This window comes from Papaver somniferum, unplaced genomic scaffold, assembly GCF_003573695.1.
Source record: "Papaver somniferum cultivar HN1 unplaced genomic scaffold, ASM357369v1 unplaced-scaffold_154, whole genome shotgun sequence".
Lineage (NCBI taxonomy): Eukaryota > Viridiplantae > Streptophyta > Magnoliopsida > Ranunculales > Papaveraceae > Papaver > Papaver somniferum.
In genome coordinates this window covers 7,224,089-7,238,556 of record NW_020624820.1, presented here as the reverse complement: position 1 = coordinate 7,238,556, position 14,468 = coordinate 7,224,089, and the positions used below count along the sequence as shown (strand labels likewise).

General features: G+C 35.0%; 1 protein-coding gene across 1 annotated transcript; it reads left to right on the top strand.

Annotated features, from left to right (window-relative positions):
* Positions 1-12,377: 12,377 nt before the first annotated feature.
* Positions 12,378-14,320, top strand: LOC113336925. The gene is made up of 2 exons (XM_026582638.1): positions 12,378-13,220; positions 13,301-14,320. Exons 1-2 carry the CDS (start codon positions 12,485-12,487, stop codon positions 14,065-14,067), a joined length of 1,503 nt encoding a protein of 500 aa, XP_026438423.1. The 5' UTR covers positions 12,378-12,484; the 3' UTR covers positions 14,068-14,320.
* Positions 14,321-14,468: the final 148 nt, after the last annotated feature.

Genomic DNA, 14,468 nt, shown 5'->3' with positions numbered 1-14,468 from the left:
TGACCAACTATCCATCTAAGAACGATAAGAAATTAGCTAGATAATCAGAGTCACTTTGTCAAGAGCATACCTATTCAATTCTCCCACAACTAGGTTTTTTGTATGTGAGATATCAACCTTGTGATTAATTTACAGAAGTATGATCTTTTAGCTCATTAAATGAACGTTGTTTTTTTCTATCCTTCTTTCGTTGACAAGCGCTCATCCCAGAGAAGTAAGACACTGCTTGTTTGGAATATTTTTCAGAAGGCATTTTTTGAGGACTAAATCTAAGACCTTTTGAAATTGGTACAAGAGGATCAAAATAGATAGAGATCCATTTTTTAGACTTAGATTTTCCAGAATTATTCTTATAAATACAAGCAATGTGTTCATTAGTGGAACAAGAGTTTATGCCATTGTGATGAACTTGTTCCCTGTGATTATTTCTAGAATAGAGATCATTTTTATAAGATTTCTGGTTTCTTGTAAGTATGCGATCCACAACAGTATTCGATCGACTATTTGTTCCATTGACAGTGGAGAGAAGCAAATTATGAAGTTTAGAAAAAAAAATTCTTCTTGCAAAACAATGGATGGCATAGTGATTCTTTTTCCGCAGAAAGTACAGGTTCGTGGAGGAGAAGCAATAATTGGCACCTGTTTTAACTTCATAGCCATATGAGAAGATTGAAAGTTATGTAAACTTTCCTTGACACAATCTTCTTCTGGAGAACATTTTGTCATGTACTGTAATTCATGAGACTTAGTTTGTACAAATGAATTTCCCCTTAAGACAAAGTTTTCCTTTTCCAAGGATCTGCACTGTTCATGGGCCAGGGTAAGAGATGCACTTAGTTTCTCTTTTTCGACACGAAGTCTGTTAAGATTTGATGAATGCATCTCGATCAAACGTTTTTCTCTAATTGATTCTTCGATAACAATATCCTCAAGAACACTAATCTTCACACGCTGTAGAGTAGTTTCTTGGAGAAGTTTTTCAATATTCCTAGATAAGGACTCAATGATGCTATAGAGATCATATTCTCGATCTAGAGACTTTTCAAATTCATCAATAAGCTGATCATGATTATGAAAATCAATAGTTTCAGCAGAGTTTTTTGAGATTCTGGTGAGCTCCTTTTCAGCCTTTGTCAGGGTGTTACATGCCTCATGAGAATAAGACATGTCAACATCAGATGGAACAATCTTTCTACCTAAGTATTCGGAAGAATCAACTAAGGAGTAACCCTTTGAGTTGTTTCCAAGACACTTGGCGTAATCGAAAGCTTCAGGAGACATCTGGGTATGCGTAAGAGAGACTTTGTCCTCAGACTCAGATTTCCACAAACACAGACTTATCAGGTCTTAAACGTGTTTGCCTGCTCTGATACCAATTGAAAAAACGGAGGTTTAACAACCACACCCAATATTTCTCTTAGCAATCTGTATGGACAAACTCCAATATACTTTCTAAAGAATCAACTAGACAGTCAATCTAGATAAAAAGTATATCAAAGAGTTTATATCTCAATATCTTGATTTGATCTATACTCAAGCAAATAGAAATTTGCGAGTCTTTATCAAAGAGAGATAACTTGGATGGTACCAAAGACCAATATCCAAGTGTCAATCAATTTAAATCAACAACCAAAAGGTCGGATATTCTAATTGATTGAACAATACACAACCTGTATTATTTCAATTATTTAAACAAATATATTGCGGAAAAGAAATAACACAGACACCCTAAATTTTGTTAACGAGACAACCACAAATGCAGAAAAACCCTGGGACCTAGTCCAGATTGAACAAACACTGTATTAAGCCGCTACAGACACTAGCCTACTCCAAACTAACTTCGGTCTGGACTGTAGTTGAACCTCAACCAATCTCACACTGATCCAAGGTAAAGTTATGCTCCTACGTCTCATATCCCAGCAGGATACTACGTACTTGATTCCCTTAGCTGATCTCACCCACAACCAAGAGTTGCTACGACCCAAAGTCGAAGACTTTAATAAACAAATATGTATCACATAGAAAAGTCTACGATAATAGATAAATCCGTCTCCCACGAATATACCTATGAGTTTTGTTTCGTATTTTGATATATCAAGGTGAACAGGAACTAATTGATAAACCGGTCTTATATTCCCGAAGAACATCCTAGTATTATCAATCAACTCACAATAGTCTTAATCGACGTAGCGAAAAAAGATATTGTGGAATCACAAACGATGAGACGAAGATGTTTGTGATTACTTTTTATCTTGCCTATCAGAGATATAAATCTCAAGCCAATTATTACAATTGTACTCGTACGAAAGAAACAACAAGATCAGATCACATAACTACAAGAAAAGTAGTATCGGTCTGGCTTCACAATCCCAATGAACTCTTTAAGTCGTTAACTTGGTTTAGAAGAAGAAACCAAATTTTAAAGGAGAATCGACTCTAGCTTAGCACAACTAGTATCACACAGAATGTGTGGGGATTGGTTTCCCAGTTGCTAGAGTTCTCCCTTATATAGTCTTTCAAATCAGGGTTTGCAACCAATGTTAGCTTGGTAACAAAGCATTCAGTATTCACTGTTAGATGAAAACCTGATTTAGATTCAATCTAATATTTATCAACCGTTAGATCGAAAACATATCTTGTTATACGCAAATGAAATGCACGTTTCTGGGCTTGTGTAACAGTACCCAAATTTGTACATTAGTTGGTTCAACAATAGTTAATCAAATGGTTAGCCATATGATCACTTTCATATCAACCATATTCTTCTTCACCATAACTAGTTCAAATGACTCAAATGAACTAGTTAGAGATTTGTTCAATTGCAAGGAAATCTTATGTACTACACAAGACACAATTGAAGCAAAAACGATTTGATTCACATGAATCGGTTCATGAACTCTATAGCCACGGTTTGCAGTTGCATTCCTTAGTTTATAAAGACAAGTTCACTAAACATCGTTTTTAGACATAACCTAATCAAGTTCGCGGACTTAAGTTCCCGGATGGAGTTAAAAAACTCCAGCAGAAATTCTCGGGTTTGAGAACTTCGCCAGTTCGCGGACTTAGCTCACGTACTTATCCGGTTCACTTGATCAACAAAGTTCGCAAACTTCGGTTCAAGCACTAAGGATTTATACATATATGTGTTTCCACAACAATGCTTATATCCTCCAAATGGTTATATAGTCTAAACTCTCATTTCAATCATTGAAACATTCTCAGAGAACGTTATATAGTTGTTATTCACAAACCATTTTTCGTCAGAGCAATTTTCAAAGTGATTTAAACATAATATGACTTTCGTCACTAGGTAAAGATGAACTTGGCTAAAGCTTACCAACACATATTTCGAGAAATATATAGGCGTGATAAACTCGGCTCGAAATACCAAATGTGTATAATCTAAGTCTATATAGCAAAACGAATTTTGTCTCAAGATAGGGGATAAATAGAATTTTTAGTGATAGATAAGTTTAAGTCTCCACATACCTTTTAGTCGATGAAGATCCACCAGTTACTTGAGTAGTCCTTCGTCTTGTATGATGATTGCCATGGCTTTCTTGAGCTCAAATACACTTTATATCCTAGTCCGAGACCTTAGCTATAGTAGACTAGAAATCAAGACTTATAGTTTTGATCTTTAATATTGAAAAACATGCTTGAGATAGCAAAGCATGCGAGTTCGACCGGGCAATGCTCTAACACAAGGTGTAACCGATCCTAACTAGTTTTGGGAAGCAAGTTGTAACTGGTCAAAAGCCATATTGGGAATCAAGGTGTAACCGGTCACAAGCTACATTGGTAAGCGAGGTGTAATCGGTCACAAGCTATATTGGGAAATAAGGTCTAATCGGTCACAAGCTAGATTTGGAAGCATGGTGTAACCGATCACAACCTATCTTGGGAAGCATGGTATAAACGGTCACAACTTATATTATGAGTCATGGTATAGCCGGTTCCAAGAGAAAAACCGAGTTTCCAAAGTTCAAACATTTCTTCATGCTACGTGTGAATTAGGAATTAGGGTTTTCTAAGATGAGAAGCTTCTAGATGTCGACATTATTTGAACATGTGCATAACTCTTATTGTTAATTGTTCAAAGATACTCCTTGATTCTCAAGGTGATACCAAACCGAAATATTGAAAAACATTTAATTATGATTTTCAAATATATATATGTTTTAATTACCAGCAATTCAAGCATATCCTCTTGAAAAGATTATTAGTTAATGTGCTAAGCTAATAATAGAAGTTTTCAAAGATAGATTTCGGAAATATGGTTTGGCATTTAATTGAAAATATGAAAACCTAATTTAGGTACTTTAATAAATATCTTGAGAATATTTTCGGTTTTGGAATTTCCTTGTTGTTCAAACAACCTTGGTCTATAAATACTTGAGTTTGCATTTCTTGCAAACTATCCCAAGAGCCAGGCAAACTTCATTCGTGTTGTTTCTGGTGGATCCATCTATCTGGATATGAAAGTACCCTAATTAGGCGAAATCTCTTAAGACCTCTCATTTAAAGACTACTATGGGATCAAGAATCTCTACCAGTACCGTAGGTGGGAAACTAGATAATTGCATTTTTATTCTAGTTTTCGTATTGATTTGATTGACTAACTGTTGTTGAATCTTTGATTGAACCTAGTTTAATTATTATTGAGGGATTTCTCTTCTGACATAAGGGTCACTCAAACTAGATCAAAGTATCGACGATGTCTTTAGAACCATTTTCGATGTTAAAGACATCTTGTGAGAATCCATTGTTAACAGACTCCGTTCTGTGTGTAATTGATCACAAGAGGATTCAAGTTTGTGTTGTTTGAGAAGGGAATTGGATATTTAAAGACGAAGAATATTTTCTTATTATTTCTCTTATCTTGTGAATTTGTGCACATCTTGATCGGTTGGGATCCAATTAGATCTTGTTTATATTTAATAGAATTGTGATTATCTAGTTGATAAGATCGGCATCACTTTATAGTTATTCTTTGAGTTATATATTGATTGATTGCGAATCCAGAAATTGATTATTTCGGTAATCAAGTTTTGGATTGATCTAACCAGACAAAAAATTTTATTAGTTTAAATGGAAGAGCCTTTGTTAACAACTCAAAAATATATTTTACCAAAAATTGATTAAAGTGGTTACCAAATTGTTTTATTCCTGTGCTGTTTGGATACGATCCAAAGGAGTAGTTGTTCACGTGCGAGACTCTAGTAGTCGAAGACGCGTGGATACTGAGGAAACTAAGTAGAACACTCTTCATTTATGATATGTTTAACATGTTATGTTTGATGTAGACCTCCATTTTAACCTTTGCGACAACCTAATTGGATTCTAATTCCAAAGATTCTGTGAAGTAGTTATACTTGCATATATACGGTGGTTTTTATTGGTAAAATGAAATTATGCTTCCGTATTCTAGTTTGCAGCAATATTTATTCTTATTTAGCAATTTTTCTTATTGTAAACTATTCTTTTGATTAATATATAATAATGGCTTTCGAATTCAGATAAGGTTTTTGAGTATTGTAGTTATGCAAGGTGTGAGTTCAGCAAAAGTGTTTGATAATATGATGATTTTAATAAAACCTACAATACCAATCAAATTTCCAGAATGGTTGATGCTCTTTCCTTCCAGCCATGATGTCCTGGATCGAACCACCTCACCCCCAATTAAAAAAAATATTTTAAATAAAGTAACATAATATTTAACAACTCCTTTTAAAAGTCGTCGTACAGTATAATCGTTACTCTTTAAAATTCGTTGTACAGTATAATCAGTATAATCGTTACTCTTTAAAATTCGTTGTACAGTATAATCACTACTTTTTTTTAAAACGTTGTCGTGTTTTATTTTCATTACTACTCTTTTTACAAAGAGTTGGATATCATAAAAAGTTACAACGTTTCATTGGGTAAATTTAGTAAAAAAATACGACCTATTACGCATTAAACATCGTAAAACAACTGTCGTAAAAAGGGGATATTTCCTGTAGTATACGAACTCTTTCTCTTGTTCTGTTGGCATCTCATGTGCTGGGTACATGTACTACGACTCCGGACCTATAAAATTTTTGTCAGTATGTGAATTGGTATGCATACTGTACCGTATCCATACTGACAATAGTTTTATATCTCTCTAATAATCAATTTGAGACATTCCCGGATAACAACAATGACACATATCACAGTTTTAGGTTATTTTCAAATGATTAAATCTTGAATCATAATTTAAGTTCTAAAAAATAAATTGTTCTAAACCAAATTAATCAAGTACGAACAAATGTTCTTAAGCTTATTCAACATATTTTGAGAATGATTAACAAGATAAACTTGACTCAAAATTTCTATTAATGCATGTAATGTCTTATTAAGTCCTGTGATATTTTCTCATAGATAGAAGGGTAAAAACTTGAGTAATATGTGGTTCAGTATTTACTTACCTTTTGTTGATGAAGTTCTCCAAAATATTCGGTTGATATTCACCTTCAGACGGTTGCAGTGATGTCTGGTACTCAACATACTTCTATCCTAATCCGAGACTTGACTAAATGTAGGCTAGAAATCAAGATATAGTTTTGATCAAATAAAATTGACAACAAGCTTGAGATAAAAACACCTGTTAGTTTGACCAAGAAATGTTCTAACAAATATTTCCCATAATGACCATTGTGTCTAAGCTAATTGCCTCGTAAAACCTTGTCAGGATATCCTAAATGGACAAAAGGGAAAAGAGTACAGTTCTGAGTAAACTTAGAACATAATTGGCCATGCATATATTGTCTCATTACAACCTTGACGAAGGAAATACAGTTGACCGTGATGGTCCGAAAATAACCTTTTACTATGATACTCCCTGATAAATTCGCTTCAGTTATATATTGGCTTGCAAATATTTGAGTTGAGACTTCCCAGTTTTGATGAATGAATTTTTTGAACATGGAAGATTCTTGTTTTTTTGTGTAGAAAATTCTAGGTGATAGAATTCTTCTTTTGTATTAGTCTTCTAACAGTAGTGCTCTTGAGTCTTCATGGTTCTTTAAATACATTGAGGACTTACGTCTGGGATTGCTAACTTCTCATAGATGATTTTTAGAAGTATTTGATGTAATTTCTTCAACAAAGTGCCAAGCTACGAATACATTACAATATGTGAACAAAATTGTGTTTGTGATTAAACCGTAAGTGGTTTAGAAGGACATATAAATTTCTAGGGCATGATTATTTTGATTTGGTTTAATTAAATGCATACATCCACAAAATAACTGAAATTATACAACTCCCCTTAGATGACCATAATGTTGAATAAAATTGTCTCACTAAAACTTTTTCAGTAAAACGAAATGGGAAAAAATTATGATGAAGGAACAAGAGCACAAATATCAACATTGAAATAAAATTAAATGATGATGAGATGTTGCCTCACTAAAATCTGAAAGCAAAGAAAAAAAAGTACAACTTTTGACGTATTTATGGATGTTAATCCAACTATATGATTTTTACAGCAAACAAGCATCAAAATAATAACTCAACTCTATCTCAAAGACGAGTTTATGTTAGCATAAGTCTAACTGCAGATTTAAGAAAAAAAAAAATATTTATGTTGCTAAAGCGTGGATTCCGGTGTTTTTAAGGACTCCTCAAGAGACCTATAAAGGAAATTCCATTGGAATGAACAAACCAGTTGTTTACCCATTTTTTCCCCACCATGGGATGAAAAAACCATGTAAATGAAGGAGCAAATGGGATTAACTAATGGTTTTCCCATTGCGGCAATAGATGGATGAGTTGAGCGCTTCACCTTAATCCAAGCGGTCCATATTTAATCGCTAGCGAATGTGTGTCAGCACACGTTTTTATTTCCTCCACTGGCATTTTTATCCAAGTCGCCTGATATTGGTTCAACTACCTACAGATATGTCTGAACGGGTGAATCCAACGGTTGTATTTGAATTCTCTATAAACACCCATTTTTCCTTCATTTTATTCACACTTTATCTACGTAGTCTTATACCATCTCTAATCTATCAAAAGAATTGCTAAAGTCCATTTTCTTTTACCAAACATAGCAATCCCTTTGAAATCTTCACAACCATAAGAAAAATAATCTAGTAGAGTTTGTGGTGCCAAGTTTACAATGGGTGAAAATGAATTAATTTTCAGGAATTATGTACACTTTACAAAACATAATTAATACCAATGGTGCATAAGAACAGGGGTTTACATTTTATCAGAAGTTTTTTGAAACTTTCATGAAGAAACCGGACAACCATTCTCGTGATCATGATATGCTGTCTCATCGTTTTCATGCTATTAGCAAATACTTTACTGAATATGTAGCTTTGATCACGTAAATGTTCCGATGCAAAAAAAAAAAAAAAGGTGGTGAAGGTAAATCAGATGTAGAACGAAGATGCCAATAAGAGTGGCAAAGATCCCACAAAATTTTGGAAGGTAATCAAGTGGCAACAAGATCGCCATATGGTCCAATTTCATAGGATTTTCATAATTATGTACATGTTTCCTCACCAAAAGCAAATTTATCTCCATATAATAGGTCCTAGGTACATGAACTTCCCAATTCAAATCTTTTTTTTAATAAGAATGTTTAACGAAGAAGAGGAGGGGTCAGAAAGATGGAAAAGTAGCGAGAGAAGCAGCCCGAAGAGCAGCACAAGGAGGTTCAAACGCGTTCAACTATTCTGAGTAAAAGGAAATAAACTGAGCGTATCAGATTATTGTGTTAAGGCAACTTAGAAAAAGTCGTCTTTTGTGAGAACAACATTACATGGATTTTAACATGAATAAACTACTCTCCATGAACACTTCAACAATGAATGAATGGCAACTTAAGTTATGAGAAGAAAAAAAAGTGGATAAAGTAGACAATAATAGAATGAAAAACAAACCCCATAACCTTCCCAGTATGAGAATGAGGATGTCGATGAAGATGATGATGTCTCGGAAGAAGATGAAGAGGAATACCACCTTAATTAAATATACTAACTAATTTTAATTTAGATATAGTAGTTTAGTTTTATTTAAATTTTGAAAACTAAATATAGTAGTAAAGTTTTATTCAAATGTTATAGTTTAGTTTAACATAATTTTAACGTAATATTTATGCAGAAGTAAATGTATTAGCTTTTAGATTATCACTTAATTTATACAAGAACAAGATCGCTGGCACGCGCTTAGCGCGTGCTGTAATTTTACAAATCAAGGGGTAGGGGACTTGGGGATGCACGTGCATTTTATAAGTGTGAAAATACATTTTCTAAGAGACATGTGTTTGTTGGATACCCAAACATGGCAAAACCTATTTGGTTATTCCTAAGACGGGAGCGTAATGCCATCATTTGGGTTTACATTGAGAGTCGTAACCCTAAAAGCATGACTTTCTTCTCCATTGCCTGCTCTGCTTCTTATCTTCTGCTTTTTGCTATTTCTTCCTCTAATTCTCTTTATCTCTCCTGATCGAGACTAATAACGGAATCCAAACATCCCAAATCAAAGAACTAAGTCTACGTATTTCAAAACTTCAATTTAATCCACAATTAGTACAAACCCTAACAGAAACTTGCTCGCCTGATCAAGATGTATTAACCCTCAAAATCATCAAATTAGTTGAATGAAGTGTTTGAAAAATTGGGTACTTTATTACAGTTCAGATCGGTGAGATGGATGCTTGGGAATCTCGTCTAATTTTGGAACTATAGTCGTTTCAAATTTAACTTAAATTAGGAATGGGTCTCTGTTACTCATTTTTTGATGAAGAATTTGGAGGAAATTTTATAAACTTCTATAGTGCTAGGTTAGATTGATTTTTCATTTTGATTATATGAAGATTTTTCATTCCCTTTAATTACTTTTATACCCCCACTAATTTTATATCATGGTCGAGTGAAAAGATGAAACAAAGGGTAAAATCGGAAGTTCAAAATTTACAGCTTCACTTGCTACAATAAGGGGTGTTTCCTTTATATAATAGAATAGATAGTCTCACTATATTGCATCTTATTTCATAGTACATAAACAACTTAAAACATAATTAAAATAAAATAACATTTAATTAAAAAAACTATCTAACTGATTGTGTTTTGATGACCACGTGTAGCTCCTCTTCTAGCCCAAAGATGCATACAGTTAGATTTTCCCTAAGTTGTCCATAAAAGCCCCGATTTTTGAATTCCGTAAGTGGCAAGTCTGTAGTCTCTTGCAGGACGACCATGGTGTTCTACAAGATTAGGCCTCAAATATTCATCTGGATAACTAATCCATGTCGGATCACACCAAGTTTCGTAATGACCATGTTATGCGGAATTATGCAAGTTAGTTAATTTTGTTTATTTCTGGGAGATAAAGATAGCGACATGGCCCACGAACAATGAAAGAGTTCCTTTTCAAAATTTCAAATCACGTTCAACATCCTCTCTCAAATCCATTTGTTGGGTGTTAAAATACTTCATACCCTTCGAATTCGTTGGCCCAAAACCTGTTTAACGGTAGTCTTGAACCAAAGTTGGCCATTGTGGATAGATCGCGGAAGCAAGATAATACCCCCGAGTGTATTCATGATCGTTCATGGTGAAACCATAGTGTGGCAAGCCCATGCTTAAGATCCTCAAAAAATGGTGATTCATGCAAAACATTGATGTCATTTTTGTAAACCCAGGAGTCCAAAACAATACTCCAAATCTAATAATCATAAACAGTCGAAGCTTCCAATATTACAGTTTGTTTTGGATAAGGACCTTATATTGACCTGCTTATTTAACATGACACAAAGTCACTCCCAATGCATGCAATTTAAGACTAGCTAGCACTCCCGAAAATCCCTAGTCATGCTTTCGCCAGTGATTTCATGAAGATCTATCTCAGTAGGATTCATGAGAATGTTGGACCAAAATACTCGATTATTTTTTAGCAAAACATTTTGAAATACCTAAATGTGATTGTTTTTTCCATACGGATGTGCTCATCTATGGAATCTATTGGTGCCCTATAACATAATATTCAGAGGGCTGCAGTGATCATTTGTTCAAGTCTAAATCCTCGTACATGTCATGCATCATATACTTATAATTAAATAAAGGTTGTACCTGACAAAGATCAACAATAATACTTTGAGTCAAGTTGCAGTTCATGCAGAATCGACGTTGAAAATATGCGCCGAAATACACACATTCAGGATTAAAATAAACATGCGTTATCTTGTTGTGGTAAAATTGTCGATCTCTCCATTTCCATCTTCTAGTCAAAACTTCTTGTGGCTCTAAAACCTTTGGTATTATCCCATAATGTAATTGCAACATAAATTTTCGCCGCCTTCCAGCCTCAATTGCCTCTTCATCCGCTTGATGCAAATACTTTCTTGCTCTTCTTCATACAAGGTTTCATCCATTTCCATAACTTCCTCAGAAGAATCAAAATCAAGATTCATGGTTGAATATCTAAATTGATTGAAATTCAGAGACAATTGATTGGATAAAAGACTGGTATGATTCTGGGATGATAAAATTAAGTAGTATATATTGAGGGAAATCAGACTTCGGAGTGACCATTTAAAAATTATACATTAACGGCTGATGTTAACTGCCAACGTTGCAGGTTTCACCGCACAACCTATCTTTAGGTTTTTTGGCCGCCAACTTCAATTTACCATAATGCATAATCCATTTTTCTTATATCAATAGATAATTTCATTTGATCATTTCCGTAGGAATCACCCTAAAATTGATATCATCAACTAATTGATACGGATTTTTGTTTTTGTACCAGATTTCTAAAATACATAAATAATTGATAAACCTGATATAGTTGAATAAGATGGGTGCTTTAATATAATTTTCATCCTCCAAAAATTACAAATTTAAATACATTCTGGAACACATTTTTATGTGAAAACAATATTTTGGGTGGAGCACCTTGGAAGTATAAATAGCCTAACAAATTCAATCTTACAAAAACAGCTACCTTATTTCATGCACCTCAAATATTTTATATTATCGTTTTTCAAAGGGCTCACACATCACATGTACACTTTTTTAACCGGAAGTCATCGATTAAAAGTTACAACTGGATGAAGTCAATAGACAAAAAATTATTATCTTTTGATTTTTGATCCATAGTCAACTGCATCGCTTCATTCAAAATTATTCTCATGAATTTACTAATCCGTTTCCAAAAAAGGTAAGAAAAATTCCAAGTTTAATAGTTAAGCTATTAGTATATATGCAGCTCTTAGAAGGCATTTTCTAGCCCATGTGATCAAGTGGAGGACTTAAATTGAAAGATAGTCAAAGGGCATTTATGCTTATCCCTCCCGTACATGCATGAAACCAGTTCTTTATAAATAGTGGTACAGATTATGAACTCAAATCATCAGTGCACTCATAGCATCAATTCCATAACCCTTAATCATTAATCATTTGGAAGTTATATTAAGCAAAGATAACAGCAAGGAACCAGTATCATGGCTCTAGCAGAGGTTCATTTTTCTGTTGCATCTCTTATGGTGTTGTTGGCAATGGGGTTGATGGCAGAGGCAGCCAGATATCCACCTGGACTCGACAATCCTAACCAAGCCACTTGTAAAAACAAGGAGTTCACAGAATGTTACAACCAGCAGCCTCAAGTTTGTCCTGAGTTTTGTGGTGACCAGGGTTGTCATGTCAATTGTGTTACATGCAAACCCGTCTGTGGTCCTGATGATGGATCATCTTCAAGTCCTCCCAAACGCAGTACTCTAACAAAAGAGGAGAAAGAAAAGAACAAAGCAGAGAAAGAGAAGGAGAAAGAAAAAAAGAAACAAGAGAAAGAGAAGGCGAGAGAAGAGAAGAAAAAGGAGAAAGAAAAGAAGAAAGAAGAGAAACAGAAGGAGAAGAAAAAGAACAGTCCTCCGGTGTACCCTTCACCACCTACTGTGCCGACCCCTTCACCTCCAGTGTACCCATCACCACCTACTGAGCCAACCCCTTCACCACCTACGGAGTCAACTCCTTCACCTACAGTGTATCCATCACCACCTACTGAGCCAACTCCTACCCCTACAACTCCATCCACTCCACCTAGTTCCGAGGTTTCAGCAAAGAGACGATCTAGGTGCAGGAACCCCAAATACGGAAAGTGCTACAATGTTGAGCATGTTTGTCCCGCTGCATGCCCTACTGGATGTGTGGTTGACTGCGTCACCTGCAAACCCATGTGCAGTAAGTACAATATTTCCTTAACTTTACCGGTAAATATCATCCATATGGATTACTAGCTAACTAATATATAATGTGCACAGACTGTGATCAACCCGGATCTGTTTGCCAAGATCCAAGGTTTATAGGTGGTGATGGTATCACCTTCTACTTCCATGGAAAACAAAACAGGGATTTCTGCCTCCTCTCAGACTCCAACCTCCATATAAATGCCCATTTCATTGGTAAAAGAAACCAAAACATGAAGAGAGACTTCACTTGGGTACAGGCCGTTGGTATCCTCTTCGGTGACCACCAAATCTACGTTAGCGCTCAAAAGACAGCTGCTTGGGACGATTCTGTCGACCGTCTGGGACTCACTTTTGATGGACAACCAATCTACTTGCCTGAATCGGAAGGAGCCAAATGGAAATCTGAAGTTGCTCCGAGTGTCACCATTACTAGGTCAAGTACGACTAACAAAGTCATTGTTGAAGTAGAAGGAAACTTCAAAATAACTGCAAATGTTGTACCAATTACGGAAGAAGAATCTAAGGTTCACAGCTATGGTATAACTAAAGATGATTGCTTTGCTCATCTTGACCTCGGTTTCAAGTTCTATTCACTTGCTCAGAATGTAAATGGTGTCTTGGGTCAGACTTATGCCAAAAACTACGTGAGTAAAGTGAAAATGGGTGCATCTATGCCTGTTATGGGTGGAGATGATAAGTTTATCGTCTCAAATGTCCTTGCTAAGGATTGTGCTGTTGCTAGATTTACTGGCTCTTCTAGCAGCGAATCTTCTTCGGAGTATACTAGTATATCTTGCAGTAGTGGAATTGACGGACGCGGTGTTGTCTGCAAGAAATAGAACTTTTAACTGGCTTGAATAAGACTCTTACACGTGGGAATATTATTATTATTATAAACTGATATTATCTGCATTAAAAAATGGGTTCTTTACCATAATGTTTCAAGCCCTGAAGGGTTAGTATGCATGTACTTTGGCAAGATTTGCGGTGAATTATCACGGTTACAGACAGTGTTCAGCCGTCCTGTTTCAAGAAAATTTAAAAATGGATTCTTTACCATAGTGTTTTAAGCCAGCCCAATAAACATTAAAAAGGAAGGCCCAGGCATGCATGTAGGCAAAGCTGCAGAACAAGCTGAATGGGACTTCAATATTATGTATCCATGAATCATGATGATTAATCCTTTCACATGATTTGTTGTTTGGCAAACAACTACATCAATTAACTAATTTTCAAGTTC